This window comes from Onychostoma macrolepis, chromosome 19 (genome assembly GCF_012432095.1).
Source record: "Onychostoma macrolepis isolate SWU-2019 chromosome 19, ASM1243209v1, whole genome shotgun sequence".
Classification (NCBI taxonomy): domain Eukaryota; kingdom Metazoa; phylum Chordata; class Actinopteri; order Cypriniformes; family Cyprinidae; genus Onychostoma; species Onychostoma macrolepis.
In genome coordinates, this window is record NC_081173.1 from 2,729,777 (window position 1) to 2,754,638 (window position 24,862).

Consider the following 24,862-nt stretch of genomic DNA (forward strand, 5'->3'; position numbering starts at 1 on the left):
ATATTTTAAAGTATATTAAAATGGAAAACTGTTATTTTAAATTGCAATAATATTTCACAAAATAAGTTTTTATTCTGCATTTTTGATCAAATAGATACAGCCTTTATGAGCAGAAGAAACTTCTTTAAAAAACATTAAAAATCTTACTGATCCCCAACTTTTGAGCGGCAGTGTATACATAATAAATACACACAATACACACACGTCATATGTAAACAAAATCTTTTATCGCGATTAATCGTTTGACAGCACTAATGAAGTATGTATCAGAAAAGTTCCGTTTGGAACCAATAACTTCAAACGAACTCCAAGATGTAATCTTCAGATCTGTCACAGTTTGTGTGTCCCATGTTAAATCAGCAGGGAGGGGGTGGGCTTTTTGCCAGGCCACGCCTCCTTGGCGTACTTCTTCTTGCGCGGCTCGTTGAGCGGCTCGGCCGAGTAGGGTCCGGGAGCGGGAGTGGGGTTCAGCACAGCGGGCGGCTGCGCCGTCGTGGGCGAGAGGTCCACCTCCGGGGCGGGGTTGGGGAAGGGCAGGGGCATCCCGCCGGTGATGGCAGACGAGCCGCCCTGTCCTGCGGCCTCGTGGCTGGCGGGCGGCAGGTCTCCGTACAGCCCGGCGCTCAGCGGGAAGCTCTGTAACCGGCGCGCTACGCTTTCCTCCAATCCCAGCGTGCCGTGACCTTCCAGCTTCTTCTTCTGTGGGACAGACGTTTCAAAGATTGAATGCATGTCCTACAGTCAAACCAAAATTTATTTATAAATGTCCTTGATTCTGATTGGTTGAGCCGCGTTCGAAGCCATTGTAAATTACTCTACAATCATACACCTTTGTTTACGTTTGTGTGTTGCTCGCAACCACTTCGTTCCAACTACAACCGTTTCAGAGGAACTACATTGTTTGGCAGAAGAATAATGTTTTTATTAATATCATTACATTTTATTTGCTTTGTTTTATTTTGTGAAACCTTGCTACATATATGGAATAACCGTTATATAAAAAGCAATAAGCCCCGTGAAGCTTCCTAACAACGGCCCTTAGCTGTTATCAACCACGGCTTCTTGGGGCTTACTGCTTTATCAGACACCTTCTCATTTCTCAGGTTATTCGCTATAGTTTAGAAAATAGTAATAAAATATGACAAGGACTGTGTCAGAACAAATTGTGACTCTGGACCACAAAACTAGTCATGAGGGTCAATTTTTTAAAAATAAATAATAAATAAGCTTTCTTTTGATGTATGGTTTGTTAGGATAGGACAATATCGAGATACAACTATTTGAAAATCTGGAATCTGAGGATGCAAAAAAATCGAATTGTGACCCTGGAGCACAAAAGCAGTCATAAGCAGCACAGGTATATTTACAGCAATATCCAACAATACATCGTGTGAGTCAAAATGATCGATTTTTCTTTTATGCCAAAAATCATTAGGATATTAAGTAAAGATCATGTTCCATGAAGATATTTTGTAAATTTCCTACCATAAATATATCAAAACTTAATTTTTGATTAGTAATATGCATTGCTAAGAACTTCATTTGGACAACTTTAAAGGCGATTTTGTTTTTTTTTTGTTTTTTGTTTTTTTCAGACTCCAGATTTTCAAATAGTTGTATCTCAGCCAAATATTGTCTGATCCTAACAGCTAAATTTATTCAGATAAATCTCAAATTTGAAAAATTGACCCTGATGACTTGATTTTTTGCTCCAGCGTCGCCATTCATCTTGATAATGTCAGATAACTTTGACAGAAAGGTATGTAATGGATTACAATCAACCAAAAATTATTCAGCTGTTAAATTTAAATACACAATTAGATTATACCAATTTAAGTCAACCAATTACCCAAGCAATGCTTAATTTTGTTCAGTCTGTGGTGTAAAAAGATCGCATTAGTAATTAAAGAAAAAACACTTAAGCAAAACATCATCAGGTCAATATGTTTACTTTATTTTGCTGTCCTTACTTACATAAATGAACCATAGTGTCCTGCACCCAATATTAAAAATGATATCTGATGTCTGAATAATGTTTGGTTTGACTGTAGGTATCAAGACTACTGCAAAAGACAGAGTACATCTAAGCTCCTTTACATCCAGATGACGAGGAGGCCTTTTAGAAGCCATTACTCACGCATTATACAATTTCCTGTTCACAAGCCATGCAACAAACAACTTAAACTGTATTGAGAGAACAGCTATTCTCAAATCCATTAAAATCAATGACGACACGCTAAAACAACCAAGCAGACAGCAGACAAGAGCAGTCCAATGATCGTACCTTAATAGGAACCACAGCCGTCTGCACCATGTTTCTGAAGCGTCCTACAGACGGGTCCACGTCCTCTGCGAGAAGAGAAAAGACGTGCAACAAAAGTCAAAACACAAACAAAGAATGAGAGAAGAGAGTGTGTGAAGGCCGAGTCGTTCCAGAGAAACTGAAAACAGTGAGAGTGGAGGATTAGTGCATCGAATACTGCACACACTTCCTAACGGAGCATGACTTCTTGTCCAGTCCCTCGTCATTTCTAAGCTGGACTACAGCAGTGCTCTTCTGGCTGGACTTCCATCATGCACAATCAAACTTTTACAATTGATTCAAAATGCAACCTCATCTCTTCCGTCACCATCTGACTTTATCTTAAAAAAAGAAAAAAAAGAAAAAAAACTTGCTTTCTCTTTCCTTAACCTCTCTCGGTCTAACTTTGTATTGCAAGCACCAATTATAAGTCGCTTTGGATAAAAGCGTCTGCTAAATGAATCAATGTCAGAAAGACTTTATTGATGCTTTTGAATAAGTCTCAGTTGCTCACCACAGCTGCATTTATTTGATTAAAAATGCACTAAAAACAGTAATATTGTGAAATATTATTGCTTTTTAAAATAAGTGTTTTCTATGTGAATGTATTTTAAAATGTAATTTATTCCTGTAACGTAAAGCTGAATTTTCAGCATCATTACTGCAGTCTTCAGTGTCACACGATCCTTCAGAAATCATTCTAATATGCTGATTATTATCAATGTTGAAAACAGCTTCACATTTTTGTGGAAATCATGATACATTATATTTTCCAGGATTCTGTGAAAGTTCGAAAGAACAGCATCTATTTGAAATAGAAATATTATGTAACACTATAAATGTCTTTACTGTCACACTTTTGATCAATTTAATGCATCCTTGCTGAATAAAAACAATCATTTCTGAGTCCAAACCTTTGAACAGTAGAGTACATATATACTGTATATGCACATCTTGTGTGTACCTGGGTTTATGATCTCCTCTTCTTCACTGAAGGAAACTCGTGAGCTTCTCCTCTTCCTCTTGGGTCTCTGGATTTCCAGGTTTCCCTCCTCAATGGTGAGTGTAGAAATGCGTTTGTTATGAGCCGTGTTGAACTCTGTCAGGTTCTGGGGAAAGAAAAAAAAAAAGGCATCAGAAAACCAGAAATGATGCACATGAAACTCTTGAGTGACAGTTATATGCATTTACATTCAGCAGACACTTTTATCCAAAGAGACTTACAAATGAGGACAATAGAAGCAATCAAAACCAACAAAAGAGCAATGATATGCAAGTGCTATGACAATCATGTAGTATTTTTTATAATAAATAAAAATAAAAGTAGATATAATAGAAAAAGAACAGAGAAAGCTAGTGATAGAGGCCTTTTTTTTAAGAAAACATGCAGTTAGAAAACGAACAGAAGTGTTAGAGGGCTTTTTTTCGATAATAATAGTAGAACAACTTGATACACAAATGGCTATATTCACAGTGATTATACTTAATTCATATTTTGATTCATAAAAATCTTCTACATACAGTGTGTAGTATGAGTTACGGCTGCTCTAACATGACAGTGCCTCTGTGTATAAGGCAAGGTTCAAAAAGAAATGATTGATTGAGTCAGAGTGGAAGAACTTGACCTCTGCTGTGATTTTAAATGCAGACCTTGAGCCAAAAACTCATCTCCAAACACTAATGCGACCCTGGACCACAAAAGCAGTCTTAAGTCGCTGGGGTATATTTGTAGCAATAGCCAACAATACATTGTATGGGTCAAAATTATCCTTTTTTTTTATGCCAAAACTCATTAGGATATTAAATAAAGACCATGTTCCATGAAGATATTTTGTAAATTTCTTACCGTAAATGTATCAAAACTTCATTTTTGATTAGTAATATGCATAGCTAGAACTTCATTTGGACAACTTTAAAGGCGACTTTCTCAATATTTTGATTTTTTTGCACCCTCAGATTCCAGATTTTCACATAGTTGTATCTCGACCAAATATTGTCCAATCCTAAAAAACCATACATCAATGGAAAGATCATTTACTCAGCTTTCAGATTATGATAATTGACACTTAAGACTAGTCTTGTCGTCCAGGGTCACTAACGACTTGTACATGCACTAAGGCCCGGTTTCACAGACGGGGCTTAGTTTAAGCCAGGACTAGGCCTTGGTTAAATTAAGATATTTAAGCAGCTTTTATAAAAATGCCTTAGAAGAAAACATTACAGGTGTGCATCTTGAGACAGATTTTAAGATATGCCAGAGCAAGATATTTTTAGTTGAGACTGCTCAAACATGCATTTTCGTCTGGGACTAGCCTTAAGCCTTGTCTGTGAAACCAGAGGTTTATGGTCCCAAACGTATTGAGACACACCCCCTTCTTTAGAACAGAAAAAGACACTTCCAAAACTGTGGCAACAAAGATGGAAACATAATTTCAAAAATTGTATTTCCATCTCTGTTGCAACAGTTTTAGAAGTGTCTAAAATGACTGTACCCATATGTCATTGTTATTTGGTGATGAGTTTTTGGCTCGAGGTCTGCATTTAAAGTCACAGCAGATGTGTTCAGCTGGGTTTCTGCAGACCAGTCAAGTTCTTCCACACTGACTCAATCAATATTTTCTTTTTGAACCTTGCCTTATACACAGAGGCATTGTCATGTTAGAATAGAAAAGGGTCCTGTCCAAACTGTTGCTATAAAATCAAAAGCACACAATTCCCGAAAATATCATTATATGCTTAAACACTAAGATTTGCACTCATGGAAATTACTAAAGTAGTCAAACCTGTTCATTGGTGTCCCAATACTTTTGGCAACAGAGTTGTATAAGGCTTGTATGCACACACACACACCTCGAGCTCGGTCTCTTCCTCCGGCAGTCCCAGCAGCCCCTTCAGTTCCTCGTCCTCCACTCCTTTACTGTCTCCTGTGCTGGAGCTGCTCTGTGTCTGCGGTTTCTCCCTCAGCGTGTAGACGCGTGTGGACGCTCCGAAAGACATGGTCGAGTCGATCGGCACCTGCTGAGGTTTGTGGGGCTCGAGCCGGATTCTGCCCAGAAATGTGCCATGGGCTAAACAAGGACAAATCAGCATGAGGTGGGAACGACTGGGATCAGCGCGTGTTGGATGTGATCTGTTGAGCACTCACTGCTGTTGAGGTCGATGAGGAACACTCTCTTGAGGTGTCTGTGGTAGACCAGCGCCGCATGCACTCGCGAGCACGACTGGTGGTCTATCGTGAAGTCACAGAGGTCAGGGTTCCTCCCGAACAGATAGAACTTCTTCTCATCGATGATCAGCTTCTGCAGGAGACAACTAGAGGCTTTATTGACTACGACACACAATACTGATCTTTTTATACTGTTATAATGGGGCTGATGTTCATTAATCATCAAGTAAGTTTTAAAACGAATAGTAAATCCAATTTCAAAGATGGCCGTTAGTTCACCCAAAAATTAAATCATGTCATCATTTATTCATCATTTACAAACCCAACTGACTGGCTTCCTTCTGTAGAACACAAACAAATAAATAAATAATCAAATCAAAACAGAAATCAAAAGTTGAGAAAACTTAAAAGTTTAAGGCAACCAGCTTCAGGAGATTTTTGAGTTTTCTCAACTTCTTGTTTTCAGTTTAAAGAACAAAAAGTTGAGGGAACTCAAAAATCTCCTGAAGCTGGTTGCCTTAAACTTATAAGTTTTCACAAGTTTTAATTTTTTACAGTGTACATACATACGTATTTTGAAGAATGTTGGCAAACAACAGTTTTGGTGCCCATGGGGAAAAATAAATAAATAAATAATATATATATATACACACAGTGCACAGCATAAATAAGTACTCCCCCTCTAAAACTTAACAAATTCAGCAATTACTCTTTACTTATATGGCATGTTATGGTTCTTTGGAGATATAATTTTCCATCAAGCCTGCTTGATCAATTACCAAAGAACAATGTCAAAATTATTCAGCAAAATAAGATCGTCTTATCAAAGTGATAAAATGTTGTGTTGCAAAAATGAGTACACCCTCCTGAAAGTTACTAAATAAAAAAAAAATTAAAAAAAAGGTGTGTAGATTTAAGGCTATTTTTGATCAACGGGTAAGTATATTGAACCAAAACTTTTAAAGACAAGTAATTTCCTGACAATTAAAAGTGTTATATAGCCCACTGAATCACACTCAGACTTAATGCTGGCAGCAGTGGAAACACTCGGGAGAGAACTGCCAGGTGACTTATTTCTTAGCATAAAAGTGGACAAGAGGAATACCAAATTATTGTTTTAAGTGTGAAAATATAGCAGAAGTAGCAGCGACATTCAAAAGCAATGGACTTGTGACAAGGCTCCTGAAATAATCAGGTCTTTCACTTTAAGTTTTCATTTAGTGACGAGTGAATTTTTGCTAGAAAACGAGCAGGAGAAATAACATGCAAGCGTCTCAGAGCCGGCAAAATCTATGAAAGAGTGACACTTTATCTCCCAGAGCATGACGCAGCCTGCAGAAGTAGCATGCATGGTTGGTGTCACCACTAGAATTAGCCAAAGCAAAATAAACTCATTTAACCTCTTCCAAGGCACATATTTACAAAACAAGAGACTTCTGGCAATCCATACTCTGCTCTCAAGATACCAAGTCAATCATTTCAGATCCAAAAGCATCCAAAATGTTGTGGTGTTGCTAGAGCAGGAGTACAGTGAGAAGTGCTTGGTTCCCACAGTGATGTTCAGTGGTAGTAAAGCTCTTATACAGGGATGAGTGAGTGCTGAAGGTGTGAGGGAGTTGTGCTTTATCAACACTGTCATGAATTCACACACCACTGTGTGATGGAATACAAAAACCCTCCCCTCATTCCCTGCATCATTGAGCATTTTTTCAGCATTACGATGAAGATATTAATTCTCCCAAGGTGAAAATAACTTCAGTGGACATGTATTTCACTCAATCTTAACACTCTTGAGCAGCTGTGGGGGATTCTGTAGAGACGAGCTGAGCAAAACTCCCCATTAAAGCCCAGAGCATTCAAGGAGGTCATCCTCCAGGAGTTAAACAGGACAGATGTGACAGTGTGTCATGAACCTGTACACTCAGTGCCAAGAGGGTCAGAGCAGTATACTTAAAGTTCTGGAGGACATACTAAGTACTAGAATATTATACATTTGCTGAATTAAATCTAGGGTGTACTCATTTCTGCAATCCTTCATTTAAACAAAATTGGCTAATTTACTTATCTTACAGAAAATATTGGCATATATTTTGTTGTTTTTATTAAGTATGTTTAAAACATTTCAATTTTGCCATCTTTCCATTAATTATATTAGTAATCATTAAGAAAATACATCTTTTATATTAATTCAGAGGGGGTGTACTCATTTATGCTGTGCACTATATATATATATATATATATATATATATATATACATTTTTCAAAATATCTTCTTTTATAGTCCACAGAAAAGAAGTCAGTTTTACTGCTGTTGAATGACATTTTCATTTTGGGTGAACGATCCCTTTAAGAAGACATTTAACCCATTTTCCACACATTTTAAACAATCAATTATCGTGACTTCCATTTTTTTTTTTTTTTTTATTATTAAAGATTGCATGTACAAATGTGATTTTTTTTTTTTGGTGATGGAATATTGTAGCGCTGATCATAAATGTTTAACGATTTCATTCGAATTAAAATCTTATAAAAATATTATTTATCAATACATTATTTCTTTCTATAACTATTACAGGCCTTGGAAATAGCACTAGTTATTAAATATTTCCATGTTTTCCTATTCTCGATGGACCCTTGTTTATTCTCCAACACTTGCAATGTCTCAGAATATATATATTTTATATAAAAGGGAACAAGTGCACCAGGTCAAAGTTCACGAATCATCATTATATTTCCATTACTGCTCATTTAGCGCAGTCTTACCTCTATTAATTTGTCTCCTTTAACCACGTCCAGATGGAGTCCAGGTGGAGGTTTTCCTGCCCTGAGATTAAATTAAATTAACAATCAATGTGACAAAATTCATTCATTCACCCTTCAGTCTCCTAAACCTTGTGTCAAGTGTAATTTCTATATACTTCATGCACAAATGCACGTGTGCATTGTTTTTTTAAAAGATTGACTAGAGCTGTATATAGATCATAATAAATGCTAATATTTAAATTGAATAAAAGCAGATTAGTCTTTATCTTTTATGAAAGCTATAACTTCATTCAACACTAACCACAGGAATCGCTTTATCACATCCCCAAATGTATATAGGGCTATAATATACATCAGACATCCAAGAGAATAATAATAAGTCAGGTTATGAATGCAGGCATGCAGAGTGGATTGATCTGCTGCTGTGTGTTGAGTTACTGTGTGCGCCTCGTACAGGACTGAGTTGCACTGTTTTTATTCATGGCACTCATAATCCACGCATCCGCTCCACACACGCGCATGCAGGGCTTTTATTTTAATTGCAATAATGATGCACTTAATTTCTCATCTCACCATGACGGGCAGTCGAAGACAGCTGTGTCTGTGCTTGCATTCGCCGCCATTTTGCACAGTCGCGGAGAATGCTGGGTAAACATTACCAGATTTCGCTGAGGATTGTGGGAATTGTAGTTCGCTCGTTTGACACCTAATGTAGCTTATGGACTTGGTGACTGATTCAGTTTTTTTTTTTTTTCGTTTTTAAAATAACGTCCTATACCAAGAGGATAATTTATAAATGCAGTGACCGCGTTATGGTATTATCTGTAAGAAATAGGTTTTAGTAAAGACACTTTTGACTCTGTCTCAACAACCTCTGTTAACTCACCTCTATATTGGCAGCCAGTCTATTCAGTTTTGTAGAACAGACCTTCCATTCCACTGATACTGACATGGCATCTTGACTGAATGCAAAAAATAAATGGCCTTTTCATTCCTCTGAGTTAATTTGTAATTATTTTAGGCATTTTATGGGCACCTTTGGGGTCCCTTTACAAGACTGCAAGGCCTACTTTCACACCACTCAACATAAAATTATGTCACTAGAGCCTAATATCTTAATATCTTCTAGTGAGTTTAAAGGTTTGGAACAACATGATGAATTTTCATTTTTGGGTGAACTGTCCCTTTAAGAAGCTTAATGTATAGAAGTTAAATATATTTTATAGCAAATTTAAAGGGAAAACTATTGGCACTTTGCACCAAAACGTAGTTGCAATATTGATTTTCTTACTGATAACTGTATGGATAGTGGCACCAATTACAGAAGTCAGAATTTGTTTAGAAATGTTTATAATAACATAAATAAATGCATTGCACGTATTAGAATGCATCACATAAATATTGATCAAAATACTTAATATTCAGGTTTTTGCTGCAGCACAGAGTTACCATACGGCAAAATTTATCCCAAATAGATTCCATTTGATAAATATAAGAATTAATATATATATATATATATATAGTATTTACAATTGAAGAACATGGTTATATCTGTGATACTGTATTTAAAGAATCTAGTGGTAAAAAATATTCAGTAATGCACACCACAGCACCTTTACTGTATTAATGGCTCTATAAAGAGACTATAATTTCTGTTCTCAAATGGCAAAAAGCTAACGGCCGACCTTCCACTTTATAAACGGCGAATTGAAACGCAACCTTGGCCAGCACAGAGACTTGCTCTGCATTTCTCAATAAATAAATACATCAATAAAACATGATTCAAGTAAAAGTTTTATTAATAAAGCCAACCCCCAACAATAAATTACACATTCACTTAGAAGATCCCCTCTCATGAAATTCTGTTCATCTCAAAATACTTTACAAGAACACAAAGCATCTGTGAAAAAAAAAAGAAGTCAAATAAAAAGCACTTTTCAAGTCACAGTGCATCACCACCAAGTTCCCAGCAGTTGATCGGAAATCAGGTCAGGCTGTCAGAGGGGGATCTGTGAGCACGGCACTGTGGGAAATATTTCATAGTGCTTCTTTGAAACCAGATTTTCTTTGTTACAAAATTCAAATACAGTTGTGCTCCCAATTTCAACACACACACACACACACACACAAGACGTTCACCTTTCATATCAGTATATCAGATCATCGTATGAGACACACTGAAACAGCACAGAAACACACAGAGGGCTGTAATCATGTCAGCACACTTACAACATCAGCCCAGCACACGACACAAACCCAGCAATCATCCAGACCACCAGAAGTCGTTCATGTACAGTATGTACAGAAGAGCAAAGACGCTTGCTGAGAGAAACCATTATTTTGGGTCAGCTTTTATTAGTCAGGAAGGGAAAACTCAAGTCAAGTTCAAGTAGGTACATCTATAAAACACATTTGGGTTGTTCGTTCTTTTAAATAAGCCCGTTCACATTGCAAGATACAGCGCCCAAACACAACTTTCTGCTGAAATCAGATGGTTGCCAGAGCTTTTTAATAAAATGTGGCATCGTATTCAATTATTTTATGAAATTACACATGAATGCATCTCTGAGGGGAACGGATTGTCTTTAGAAAAGTTTACGTGGTATTTTCTTTTCATCTTGCCTCTGAACGATGCATAATGAAGTAGTGTTCATAAGTGCTGCTTTGTTTACAGCAGTAGCCTAGGAAACACTATCATTGCTGTTCATAAGCGCCACCTGCTGGCAGAGAGTGAACCTGCGTCTCATTCAGTATCATGTAGTATTGTTTCACAAAACTAAAGTCACACCATTCTGTTTTTGCTTCAAAATGTGAAATTATTCAATCTAATTTAGATTAACTGCTCATGCTGCATCTTTGTTTGGATGACGATTAAAATGCAGTGGCTCCTGAAAGTGAACAAACAAAGCCTTAGTTTGTTTATATGAAGAGATTTATTTTATTTTGTGTAACTTGCTTATTTGATTCGGGGTTTGTTGTAAATTTTCTATTTAGTTTTGTTATATTTCAATTTCAGAGAAACGTGCAGCAATAGCCTAATAAAAGGACACCTTCTCATTTACTGTATAATGTCTTCAATCTCATTTTGTAAAAAAAAAAAAGAAAAAAATCAAATTAAAAAATGCGCGCACATACATATATATACACACACACACACACACACACACACATACATACACACAGACTTGCCTTTTGTCTCTAATACAGTAATATTAAATACATTAGCTGTGACTTGTGTCCAAACATTTTTGACTCAATGGGATTTTTGCCGTTCACACTCATCCAAAAACAGAATCGGTCTCAAATCAGGTTTGGGACACGTGCAACTGCGATGTGAACGTAGCTTTTCTCCCCACAATGTTTCCATCGGGCCACGGTCTTACATTCCAATGACATTCATCTGCATGTCGGCTTCACAATTCAGTACTCAAGTTGACAACACATAGACCCCATCCATGAAGTTCGCTTATTAATACTGACAAACAGCAACAATTATGATACAGAATCATCTCTAACCATCACAACCAAGTGCTTGTCAGGCAAACATAGCTCTGTCCTTTGAGAACTTCAGGAAACACACGGCCCGATCAAGTGCTCATGAGGGCAATAGGATTTAAAAATAAGGCATAAATTATGTTAATCTAAAAGGAAAGGAAGATTAAACAATATTTGGGCGATTAGGAAGTAGTGGCTGTTTGAAAATAATCCTTTTATCCTTTATTCTTGCGATAATGTGGATTATAGCATAATACCACAGTTGGTAGAGAAGCTTCCACAAAAGGGGGAAAAAAATCTTTGAGACGGATGATTTAAGCCATTGCTTAGAATTAAATCTTGCTGGTTCTGGCATTTACAGCATGCCCCACTTGACAAGGTGAAAAAAAGTATGGATACACACAGCATTAAATATTAATGCCTTCGCTTGTCGCTTAGGAAAAAGACGTGTGCTGCGTTTAAAGGGACAGAGGTACTGCTGCCACGAGGGCTCATGTCTGAAGTGCCTGTAAAATCGTACAAAACGTTGACCTGAATGGCCGTTTCTGTCCCAGAGAATGCTTTCTTCGCCTAATTCCTCGGGAACGTAACAGGCTTAGCGTTAGTCTGTCGAGAGAGCGTGGCGGAAGGGATTACCGGTAAGATTCGGCACTCTGGGATTCCAGGCAAAAATGATACAGTGAAGTGGAGATCAAATTCGGCTCGCTGGTATCGTGTGTCAAAGACGTGAGATCCCCGACTCACAGAGGCTTACGGTTGTGTGTGTGTGTGTGTTAGCATCAACGTTTTTATCCGTTCACACTCCCTGTACACTTTTCCCTGAAGGTGAGAGGTGTTGCATGCATTAGTACACTGGCGTTTGTTGTAGTGCGTAAGTAACTCTCTCTGTGCTAATACGTGAGGTTTCGTGTGTTTAATCGAGGCTAGTTGTTCTGAGCATTCATATGAGGATCATTAGGTGTAAAGCATCTCTATTCCATATGAATTCAAATCAATGTTTAAGTGAATTCTTCGATCAGTCAGTCAAAGTTATAAAGCTATAAAGCTAAAGATGGAGTCATTGTGCTGTCTGAAAGAGCAGCTGGTACTTTCAACAAACAGGTACAAATGATGTTACTTTGTTTCAAACAATTATTAAAACACTCTTAAATGGACAGTTCACCCAAAAATGAAAATTCCAACATTTACTCCCCACTTTGTTCCAAACCTCGATGAATTTCGTTCTTCTGCTGAACAAACAAAAAAAAAGAGATTTTGAAGAAAGTTGGTAACCAAACAGTTGTTGGTCCCCATTGACTTTGATAACATGGAAAAAAATACTATGCAAGTCAAGTCAATGGGGACCATGAATTACTTAAATACCCACATTCTTCAAAATATTTTCTTTCAAAATTCATCAAAAGAAGTTAAAGTTTGCCAGCATGGCAGAAAGTAAATCCCATTCCATTTTCTCAATTATTTACACAAATCGCAGTGTTTACTGCATTCAATTAACCATTCAAACCTGTTGATCAAGGTTTAACCTGTTTGGCATGTCCAGAATTTTGGTAAGGGGATTGCAAAAATTGCAACAATAATAAAAATGTACATTACAAAAAAAGGACCGTAATTGTTCATTCCCATTTTACCAACCCAGGCTCATTGGAAATATGTGCCTCTACATACATTTCTGCAACACCGTAATTATGTACCTTACTGCACGTTTCGCGGCAGTTTCAAAGTGAAATGTCCAGAGAGTGGCGCTTAAACACACGTTTAATACGTGACCGTGACACGTTTTTATTACGTTGGTTCAGGCACGGATTGCAGCGCTTTTATTATGCTGCTTGAGGTATGTTTTGCGTTCGTTCAGAATTCAAATATCCAGTGAGCGTCGCTAAAGATTAATACTATCATGTTGGAAATATCCCCTACACCAAACCCAAACCTACCTGATAGTGTTAAATGCGTATTCGCTGATGCAGTCATGCTATTTTAACTTCGTTATGCAGATTTGAGCTGTTTTGTTGAACGTTCAAAAATATCAGTTTTCAAATCGTGCAGGATGTCATTACATAACATTCAGCAAGTAATTGTGTGAAAATTAGCCTTTATTAATAAACTGTACCTGTAAATCATACTTTGTGTGAAAAGGAATAAAAGTTGTCTGAGTTTTACTGCCTCTAGTGTTCATTTTAACTGGAAACTGCAGTGAATCGTACATATAGGTACGTTTTTTTTTTTTTCAGTTTTGCAGAAATGTATGTAGAGGCACGCATTTCCAACGAGCCTAGGTTGCATTTTACACTCTCTTTGTTGAAAGTGCCAGCTTGCCTCTTTTTGAATCTGATAGGATTTAATTAAGCCACAATCCAGAGAGAAGAAAACTCAGCTCCTCAAATCAAGGCTTTCGTTTGTCGAATCTCTTTACACCTGGTGCTCCGAAATGGACACACATAGTTCACACATACACACACACAGCAGACTTTAGTGCCAAAATCAGTGTCCAGCAAGAGGTAAAGACAGAATATGTCTGTTTATGAGATACTGTCTGAAGTGCCTTGAAACTTAATCTGCAATGCACTCATGTTTTTTTTATTAAAACACGTACTATTCACTGATTATTCAAATTTCACCTGTTCAGCAGGATGACATTATTACAGAGTAATTGACCGAATATCTTGTCAAAATATAAACTATTGCCTTGATGGTTTTTGTAGAAAAGTATTTTTTTTTTTTAAATTGAGTGATAGAAATACAACTCCCTGAAGCCCTTTTGTGTGTGAAGCACAGAAAAAAAAAAAAAAAATGAATCCTGTTGTAAAAAGCTCCTAAATTGACTGAAAAAAAATCTAGGTGGCTGTAAAAAAAAAAAAAAAAAAAGCCATTATTTGCTGCATGTTTTCCACTTTGCATTACAAGTTGAATTAGCACCAGGAGTGTGATGAGAGTAGCTCTCATAGAGAACTAAAGAGTTCCCAAGAAAGATGAAAGCCATGAGTCTTTTTGCTGTGCTGCATTAAAACTACATCAGGGCTGGGCGTTAACTTGAATATATACAATATATTCATTATTATGTTGTTAGTGACATAAAACATGATGAATATCGAGTCTTAACGCCGTTTTTCTAGCCATTAAAGTCATGCCAGTAGATCACTTTTGCATGCTTTCTTCCAATTCATGAGCAAAGAAAGTAAATCAGACACCAAAGTAAAAACATTTTTCATTTAGCCAAAATATTTTACAAATGTATATTTTTAGCCCAGCCCTAATCTACATGCTATCTGACGTCTTGGTGCTGGAATGTTCTGGTAATTCTGTGGACCTGTGTGTTTATCTGGGTCGATGTGGTTTATGGTCAATGGAAGGTGGATACCTGATGCCCCCCCCCCCCCAATCAATGAAACCCCCTGAAGCCCATCTGGACTCTTGCTGATGAAAGTCCCAATGTGCTTGTGAACAGGTGAGACAGTAATAAGCATTTAACATGTTAAATGGCTGTTTATCATCAATGAATCAGTTGTAATAAACTGTAAGAATATCATGAAAAAAAAAACAAGGACCAGTGCAAACACCCACTAAAAACCCAATCCAAAGGCCCTGTCCCAAACGGCACCACCAGCCTATGCGGTATCCCTCAACAAAGTCTATACTTTGTAGCACAGGTAATTGTGGGATCAGCAAATGGAGCCTAAACTGAATTCCCCACTGGGAAACCCTCTGGCAAATATCTCCAACCCCAGAGCTACCGTCCTGCAGAGCTCCAACCCCAATCGAACGCACCAGAACCAGCTACTCAAAGTGTTCAGGGTTACTTAAAAATTACAGGTAGGTGTGTGGGAGCAGGCTTGGGGATGAAGTCTGCAGGATGGTATCTCTCCAGGAGCAGGGTTCGAGAACCCTCTCCTACGGTCTTATGGATTTCACAGACAATCCCAAAGGAAGACCACAAGACCATTGGGTCAATGCCATTTGGGACAAGGCCAAACAATGTGTTCTCACTTCAAGCTCCAAGCCCATTGTCCTAGAAGTTTACCCAATCTCCAAGATGTTGTCCTTTCACGTATCCCAATCGAGTTCCCTGCATGCGATCCGAACCAACCTGAGCTCCAGCTCAACAGCGTCGGGTCGCTCCTGTGGATTGGCGGACAGCATCTCTCGAATCAGCTGCTTCATGCCAGCGTTCATGCTCTTCTTCCGAGCCGGGATGTGGAGCTCCATCTTGGGGTTCTCCAGCAGAGCCTCCCCCAATGGGACTATATCCTCCCCCTGCTGTACGTAGCTCCCTAAGAGCTCCTTCTGAGTCTCTACATCCACAAATGTAATCCGTTCCACCATGGCCCATATGATGACCCCCAAAGCAAAAATATCAGCCTTTGCGGTGTAGTGGCCCTCCCAGACCTCGGGGGCCATGTAGAAGTCCGTCCCACAAGCTGTGGACAAGAAACACTTGTTGACGCTTGCCGGTTCTTCAGGGTTCAAGCCCGAACAGGAGCAGACCTTGCTGAGGCCAAAGTCGGCCACCTTCAGGGTGGGTTCGGGGGACCCGGCAGGGGTTCTGCCCTGCGAGATGAGAATGTTGTCGGGTTTGAGGTCTCGGTGGATGATCTGGTTGCGATGCAGGAAGGCAAGAGCGCTGCCCAGTTGCAGCATGAAGCTGGTGTTGGTCTTGCGGCTGGGTTTGCGGGACAAGAGATAGGCGTTCATGTCTCCACCATCGCAGAAGTCCATGACGAACCACAGGTAGTAGGCGCAGTGGGGGTCAAATGTGATCTCACCTTTCAGGGAGGTCTCCACCAACTGAGTGTATATAAATAAATACAAAAAAAAAAAAAAGTTACAAACAATTGTTTAAAACGGGACTCTTTAACTTCAGTCCTGGAGGACTAGTGTCCTGCAGACTTGTTTGGTACTTTAGTACCATTCCCAGTTTAACACACCTGTCTGTAAATTGTATGTTGTTCTCAAAATGATCTTAGATTAGCTTGTTCAGGTGTGTTTGGTTAGGGTAAGAGCTAAACTCAGCAGGACACTGGCCCTTGAGGGTTGGATTCAAAGAGCCCTGGCATAAAGACTCACATTTTGTATAGATTTACGCACTGATAATTGTGGTCAACTTCTGCAGGATTTTTAATGGCCAATTCTACTATCATCATCCAGATATTAGAGTGGCTGATGGTTGACAAATACAATTTGATTGTTTTTATTTTACAGAAGTTTCTCAATTTAAGAAATGCGTTAACATAAATTGTGCAACGTCCACTTACTTAGCTAACGTTTCATTATGGAAAAGCCACTATATGTCAGGCCCCCTTTTCTTAATCAGCTAGTAATCTAAAGTATTATGAAAACTCATTTTGAAAAAAATATATATTTTTACAGTTCAACAATGGGATAATATCACACACTGCAGGGTAATTTCACTTTGGCTACAGAACAACAGAATTAACTCGTGACTCAGAGGTGAAGTCAGAGACGTCAGTTATCGGAGCATTTCAGAAGGGCTGGGAAAAGTCCTTGCATGCTTCTCGTGAGCTCAAGAACATACTCAAGTTGACAATAAGAAAAGTAAATTAGTGAAATTTGAATGCATGCAAAGTTTTGCAAGACATTGCAGGATTCAACATTTCCTGAGTAATGAATTTACATTTACACATTTGGTCAACGCTTTTATCCAAACGCAACTTATTACTGCATTTAAGGTACACATTTGATCAGTTCAGTTCTCTGAGAATCAAACCCATGACCTTGCCATTGCTAGCACCATGCTCTACTGTTTGAGCTACAGGAAAGCCTGCCTGTGCAAAACTTGGCACCTTGATGCCAAGGTGTCGTGTGGTCTACCAAGGTGTAGCTACACAGCTGCTAAGGTGTTGTAATTGGGGGCTCAGCACAAGGTTGCTGAGTGAGAGGTTCAGGGTGGTTGTTAGGGTACTGCTTGGGATTTGGTCTCTCCTATAATTTAAGTCAATGTAATTTCATCACTTGCTTTATTGTCCCCCGGGCAAATCGTTAGATCGCTTAGAAAAGTAATGGCACACTTCTCATCAACTAACTGCATGATTTAAGGAATCATTCACACGACTGCAGCACAAAATGGAAAATCCAGTTATTTCATCATGTTCCAGTATTATTTGCTTGCTTGGGGATACTCTAGGGAAAATTTAGTAGGAGAAAACTTAGTAGAAGTTGCTCTGGGAATGAAGCCAAAATCTGTTGCTGAAATCTTAGAATGGCTCACAACAACCCACATGCCACTAAAAGACTATAATCACACATCAACCATCCATCAAAACACAATCACATAGAGAAACAACAGTTGCTGCTATTGAGTTTGATGCTGGAATGTTATGCTAACGGTATGCTAATGACAGAGAGGATCATTTACTGCGTTTTGTCTCTGTGAACAGTTACTAAATAGGTCATTTTGGAACTTGGACTCAATGATGCAAATTATTTGCTTAAAAGTAAATGTTCGTTGCAGTGCATGCATATTTTCCTTGGAGTCACCATTTCTGCCTGACATCATGCATTGCATCTTTATGTAATTAAAGTTTTAGGTTTTAGGAGGAATATGGAAATTGTGACCGGATGGAACACAGTAGTACCCACAAAAAAAGAAAAAAAAAAAAGTTACAAACAATTGTTTAAACGGGACTCTTTAACTTCAGTCCTGGAGGACTAGTGTCCTGCAGACTTGTTTGGTACTTTAGTACCATTCCCAGTTTAACACACCTGTCTGTAAATTGTATGTTGTTCTCAAATGATCTTAGATTAGCTTGTTCAGGTGTGTTTGGTTAGGTAAGAGCTAAACTCAGCAGGACACTGGCCCTTGAGGGTTGGATTCAAAGAGCCCTGGCATAAAGACTCACATTTTGTATAGATTTACGCACTGATAATTGTGGTCAACTTCTGCAGGATTTTTAATGGCCAATTCTACTATCATCATCCAGATATTAGAGTGGCTGATGGTTGACAAATACAATTTGATTGTTTTATTTTACAGAAGTTTCTCAATTTAAGAAATGCGTTAACATAAATTGTGCAACGTCCACTTACTTAGCTAACGTTTCATTATGGAAAAGCCACTATATGTCAGGCCCCCTTTTCTTAATCAGCTAGTAATCTAAAGTATTATGAAAACTCATTTTGAAAAAAATATATATTTTTACAGTTCAACAATGGGATAATATCACACACTGCAGGGTAATTTCACTTTGGCTACAGAACAACAGAATTAACTCGTGACTCAGAGGTGAAGTCAGAGACGTCAGTTATCGGAGCATTTCAGAAGGGCTGGGAAAAGTCCTTGCATGCTTCTCGTGAGCTCAAGAACATACTCAAGTTGACAATAAGAAAAGTAAATTAGTGAAATTTGAATGCATGCAAAGTTTTGCAAGACATTGCAGGATTCAACATTTCCTGAGTAATGAATTTACATTTACACATTTGGTCAACGCTTTTATCCAAACGCAACTTATTACTGCATTTAAGGTACACATTTGATCAGTTCAGTTCTCTGAGAATCAAACCCATGACCTTGCCATTGCTAGCACCATGCTCTACTGTTTGAGCTACAGGAAAGCCTGCCTGTGCAAAACTTGGCACCTTGATGCCAAGGTGTCGTGTGGTCTACCAAGGTGTAGCTACACAGCTGCTAAGGTGTTGTAATTGGGGGCTCAGCACAAGGTTGCTGAGTGAGAGGTTCAGGGTGGTTGTTAGGGTACTGCTTGGGATTTGGTCTCTCCTATAATTTAAGTCAATGTAATTTCATCACTTGCTTTATTGTCCCCCGGGCAAATCGTTAGATCGCTTAGAAAAGTAATGGCACACTTCTCATCAACTAACTGCATGATTTAAGGAATCATTCACACGACTGCAGCACAAAATGGAAAATCCAGTTATTTCATCATGTTCCAGTATTATTTGCTTGCTTGGGGATACTCTAGGGAAAATTTAGTAGGAGAAAACTTAGTAGAAGTTGCTCTGGGAATGAAGCCAAAATCTGTTGCTGAAATCTTAGAATGGCTCACAACAACCCACATGCCACTAAAAGACTATAATCACACATCAACCATCCATCAAAACACAATCACATAGAGAAACAACAGTTGCTGCTATTGAGTTTGATGCTGGAATGTTATGCTAACGGTATGCTAATGCCATAGTTGGATATAGGATATTCCTATTTGCTATATATCCACACTCTTAAGTTGATGTATGGCAAAAAAAAGCCTATGCTACTGTTGACTTTGTACATGTTTGACTGCCTCCTAGCAAGCTGTGGTGGATAAATGATGCTATGATTATCGACAGAGAGGATCATTTACTGCGTTTTGTCTCTGTGAACAGTTACTAAATAGGTCATTTTGGAACTTGGACTCAATGATGCAAATTATTTGCTTAAAAGTAAATGTTCGTTGCAGTGCATGCATATTTTCCTTGGAGTCACCATTTCTGCCTGACATCATGCATTGCATCTTTATGTAATTAAAGTTTTATGTTTTAGGAGGAATATGGAAATTGTGACCGGATGGAACACAGTAGTACCCACAAAAAAAATAAATAAAAGCACACACAGATAATGGGAAAAGCTACCAAACTGCATTAGATTGAGCCATTTTAATACTTTGCACCATTCAATTAAAGTGCAAGTGTATTTATAATTAATTTCTCACCACTATGCTATTAAGAGTAGCTTTATACATGCTATAAAGTAGAGGTGTCTTATACAAAGGATTGACTTCACAGTGTGTTTGAAAGTATCATATTGACTGAATGGTAGGGTAGTCCACACTACACCTATCAAGTTATTCAATTACACAACCAGCTTCAGGTTTGTGTTTACCTCACCATCACAGGCTATTGCAAAACACAGCACCAACCTATGAACACTGAACCATCTGTCTGCACAGGGAACCAATCAGAGTACATCTCTTAAAGTCGATCTCATCTGAAGCACAGAAACAACAGTTGCTGCTATTGAGTTTGATGCTGAATGTTATGCTAACGGTATGCTAATGCCATAGTTGGATATAGGATATTCCTATTTGCTATATATCCAGCAGTGACGCATTGCACACACTCTTAAGTTGATGTATGACAAAAAAGCCTATGCTACTGTTGACTTTGTACATGCTCCTATAATTTAAGTCAATGTAATTTCATCACTTGCTTTATTGTCAAATCGTTAGATCGCTTAGAAAAGTAATGGCACACTTCTCATCAACTAACTGCATGATTTAAGGAATCATTCACACGACTGCAGCACAAAATGGAAAATCCAGTTATTTCATCTTGTTCCAGTATTATTTGCTTGCTTGGGGATACTCTAGGAAAATTTAGTAGGAGAAAACTTAGTAGAAGTTGCTCTGGGAATGAAGCCAAAATCTGTTGCTGAAATCTTAGAATGGCTCACAACAACCCACATGCCACTAAAGACTATAATCACACATCAACCATCCATCAAAACACAATCACATAGAGAAACAACAGTTGCTGCTATTGAGTTTGATGCTGGAATGTTATGCTAACGGTATGCTAATGCCATAGTTGGATATAGGATATTCCTATTTGCTATATATCCAGCAGTGACGCATTGCACACACTCTTAAGTTGATGTATGACAAAAAAAGCCTATGCTACTGTTGACTTTGTACATGTTTGACTGCCTCCTAGCAAGCTGTGGTGGATAAATGATGCTATGATTATCGACAGAGAGGATCATTTACTGTGTTTTGTCTCTGTGAACAGTTACTAAATAGGTCATTTTGGAACTTGGACTCAATGATGCAAATTATTTGCTTAAAAGTAAATGTTCGTTGCAGTGCATGCATATTTTCCTTGGAGTCACCATTTCTGCCTGACATCATGCATTGCATCTTTATGTAATTAAAGTTTTAGGTTTTAGGAGGAATATGGAAATTGTGACCGGATGGAACACAGTAGTACCCACAAAAAAAAGAAAAAAAAAAAAAAAGAAAAGCACACACAGATAATGGGAAAAACTACCAAACTGCATTAGATTGAGCCATTTTTATATTTTGCACCATTAAATTAAAGTGCAAGTGTATTTATAATTAATTTATCACCACTATGGTATTAAGAGTAGCTTTATACATGCTATAAAGTAGAGGTGTCTTATACAAAGGATTGACTTCACAGTGTGTTTGAAAGTATCATATTGACTGAATGGTAGGGTAGTCCACACTACACCTATCAAGTTATTCAATTACACAACCAGCTTCAGGTTTGTGTTTACCTCACCATCACAGGCTATTGCAAAACACAGCACCAACCTATGAACACTGAACCATCTGTCTGCACAGGGAACCAATCAGAGTACATCTCTTAAAGTCGATCTCATCTGAAGCACAGCAACAACAGCGCTGTCCATAGAGGAGATGCGTGTTACTGCTGCACGTCATGTGTTGGCAACATATAACCACATCCTTCCCACGATACCCTCCGCATTGGATTCCAGTTTCAAGATTAGCACCGCTTTCCCAAAAAGCTCTCAAAACATAAGACTGTTTTCTTTAGATTAAGCTAAATCATTAACCAAACTGCAGACTTAACGCAGATTCCCTTAAGGTTAGTTTACCAAATGCATTATTCTATTTAAACTAACAAAACAAACAGGCTTTTTATGGTTGAAATAGTAAGAACAGGGTCATTTAATTCTGTTTAATGTACATTTGCAAACCCTGGGTTATTTGTATATTTGCAAGATTAAAAAAAAGTGATTGGAAAACCACAGCAAACAAAGAATGTGACCTGTGGCAAAACCTGCTCATCTATAAAGATCGAACAGATCCATCTAAAAAGATGCTAAGCTAAGTTTAAGCACACTGTGATTAACAAAGAACCTTTACAAGCAGTTTGGGGATTTCTGTACAAATCCGAAGCACGTTTCCTCTTTGTCATCTGTTGACAGAAGATGCTGAAGGCTTTGCACAGACACAGGTCAGCAGACAAACAGCCCTCTGCAGGCTCATAATTGTAGCAGCGAGAGTGCTAATCAACCTCATCTCAAAGGCCAGGAATAACAAGCCATTACTGTGCTGCTCTGCACTCCGGCTCACTTCCACTCAGTCGCAACATCCTCACGTCTTCATGCAACTTGACCCGACACAAAACGGCATGCAATACTATAATCACCCACTTATATTACAGAGTGCCGTCTGCCTTGTACAATAGAGTAGTTTGCATTCCTGCTGCTTTTTTATGTTCATCATCAGAATAGCCAGCCAACGCCAATCTAGTCGATTAGGAAGGTGATTTTTTGGGGCGTTTTTTCAGCAGGACACATGTGTGACAGTGTTTTTTTTACCGTGCTGTACTTCACCTTGCTAACAGTCACTATTAGACTGTCAGAAAAAGTCGAATCCGCACTGCTTGTGAAGACTATGATAGTTTTATTCAATAACCAGGTATTTACTTGTTGAATCTGTCAATTACGCTACTCAAGGGCTGTGCTTACAGTCCATATATTCTTAAGAAACATGCCTGGTCAGTGTCTGGTGGACATAATCCTAAACCCAAAATTATACAGAGATGCCGTAATGCTGCCTTTAGGTCCTCCTGGGAAGTTCCTACAGAAGTAGCAATTACAATGTAATGTGTAATTTTCAGAATAAAATGAGTGCAAGGGACAATTTCATTTTCCGTTTCCAATTACTGACAAGACGCTTGGCACTAATGCAACTTAATAAAGTGCAAAGGATGCACATTAGGGGTGCAATTGATGCTTTATGTAGTTTATGATTATGTGGGAAAGAATGATGGATAATGTAGCTGTCACATGCAAAAAAGCACAATGATAAGACAATGCTAACTGAAGCTTTATACTTCATCAACAGTATAAAAAACAGAGCTGCACAAAATACCAGAATAAAACTGGTATCACAACATGGCTTAGTGTGATTATCTAATTGCAAAAGCTGTGATTTATTTAATTAATTACATGCATGGCACAGTGTTCATTTGCATGTGTGCAGCTCAAAATATATTTATTTATTTGCTGGAAAACTGACTAAATGAAAGCCTGGTGGTTTAACGCTTGATGTACTATAAAATCATTTTTATTAAATAATTATTGTTTTTATTTTACAATATTACTACAATTTCTTGTTTATACGTAATAATCAGAATGCAAATAATTAATCATTATTATTTTGAATGAATAACAGAGCAGGAATGTATGAAAACTTGGAAAGAGATTTTCTTTTAAACGGTTCATTTTATAGTTACAGAAAGAGTTTTGATTTGGTTTTTGTCAAGTTTTTCCCCCAAATCATTCAGTTTTCCCAAAAAGTTTTCAGAGTAAATGTAATTTAGTTTCATTTTCTATGTAGACTTCCCTACAAAACTCCCAAAGTTAATCATTCAAATAGTCTCTAATAATCTGCTGGAAAAAATAATAATAATAATTATATATATATATATATATAGCAATGAAGATAAACTAAATCAGTCAGGGTTTTTTTTTAATTATTAAAAACACCTCCAAAATGGGGCTCAAGATTTAAAATCTCATCTCCTAAATCCACCAATGATTTCCTCATCTCTATTAATAAACCAAAAACTACTGTATGTGACATTTCCTACTTTAGCCACTTCCTGTTTCCTGACTGGATATTGAAGGCACAGCACTAATGTGCAGACATTAGGCTAAATGATTGATATTTAATTCACATTTCGATCAGCAACTGTTTCCAAAGTGTCCAGAAATATCTGACTCATTGATCTGAGTTCTATCAGGATTAGTATGTAGTAACTATATGAATGTAGTGATTTGCATGTCCTCTTGTTAACGATTAATCGCATTCAAAATAAATGTTTATGTTTAAATAACATGTGTAATGTATATATTTATTACATATATATAAATAAACATGTAAATGTTAAGGAAAAATAATGTTAGATCTATATATAAAATATTTATATACAAGTGTAAATATATATACACACATACAAAACTTTAAATATATACATATATGTGTGTGTTTATATATATAAATAAAATAAATAAAGTGTTGTCAAACAATTAATCGCATCCAGAATAAGTTTGTTTACATAATGTGCGTGTACTGTGTATATGTATTATGTGTATATAAACACACACATGCATATAATTTGAAAATATTTACGTGTTT

General features: G+C 37.7%; 2 protein-coding genes across 4 annotated transcripts in view; both read right to left on the minus strand.

Annotated features, from left to right (window-relative positions):
- Positions 1–9,543, minus strand: ppp1r8a (protein phosphatase 1, regulatory subunit 8a). The gene is made up of 7 exons (XM_058753563.1): positions 8,805–9,543; positions 8,232–8,292; positions 5,448–5,601; positions 5,153–5,370; positions 3,267–3,411; positions 2,285–2,349; positions 1–699 (listed from the first exon to the last, which is right to left on the minus strand). Exons 1-7 carry the CDS (start codon positions 8,885–8,887, stop codon positions 352–354), a joined length of 1,074 nt encoding a protein of 357 aa, XP_058609546.1. The 5' UTR covers positions 8,888–9,543; the 3' UTR covers positions 1–351.
- pdik1l (PDLIM1 interacting kinase 1 like) overlaps positions 5,503–24,862 on the minus strand; it is a 23,015-nt gene continuing 3,655 nt past the window's right edge. The window contains exons 3-5 of one of the 3 annotated variants that reach the window (XR_009267272.1): positions 15,742–16,505; positions 8,232–8,292; positions 5,503–5,614 (exon numbers count right to left, since the gene is read on the minus strand). Coding sequence is in view for 2 of the 3 variants with exons in the window: in XM_058753565.1 (XP_058609548.1) it covers positions 15,765–16,505 (741 nt within the window). In the remaining variant the exon portion in view is untranslated. Of the gene's footprint in view, positions 5,615–8,231; positions 8,293–10,012; positions 16,506–24,862 lie in introns of those variants that run through there. The other 2 variants (XM_058753565.1, XM_058753564.1) reach the window with 2 other exon arrangements.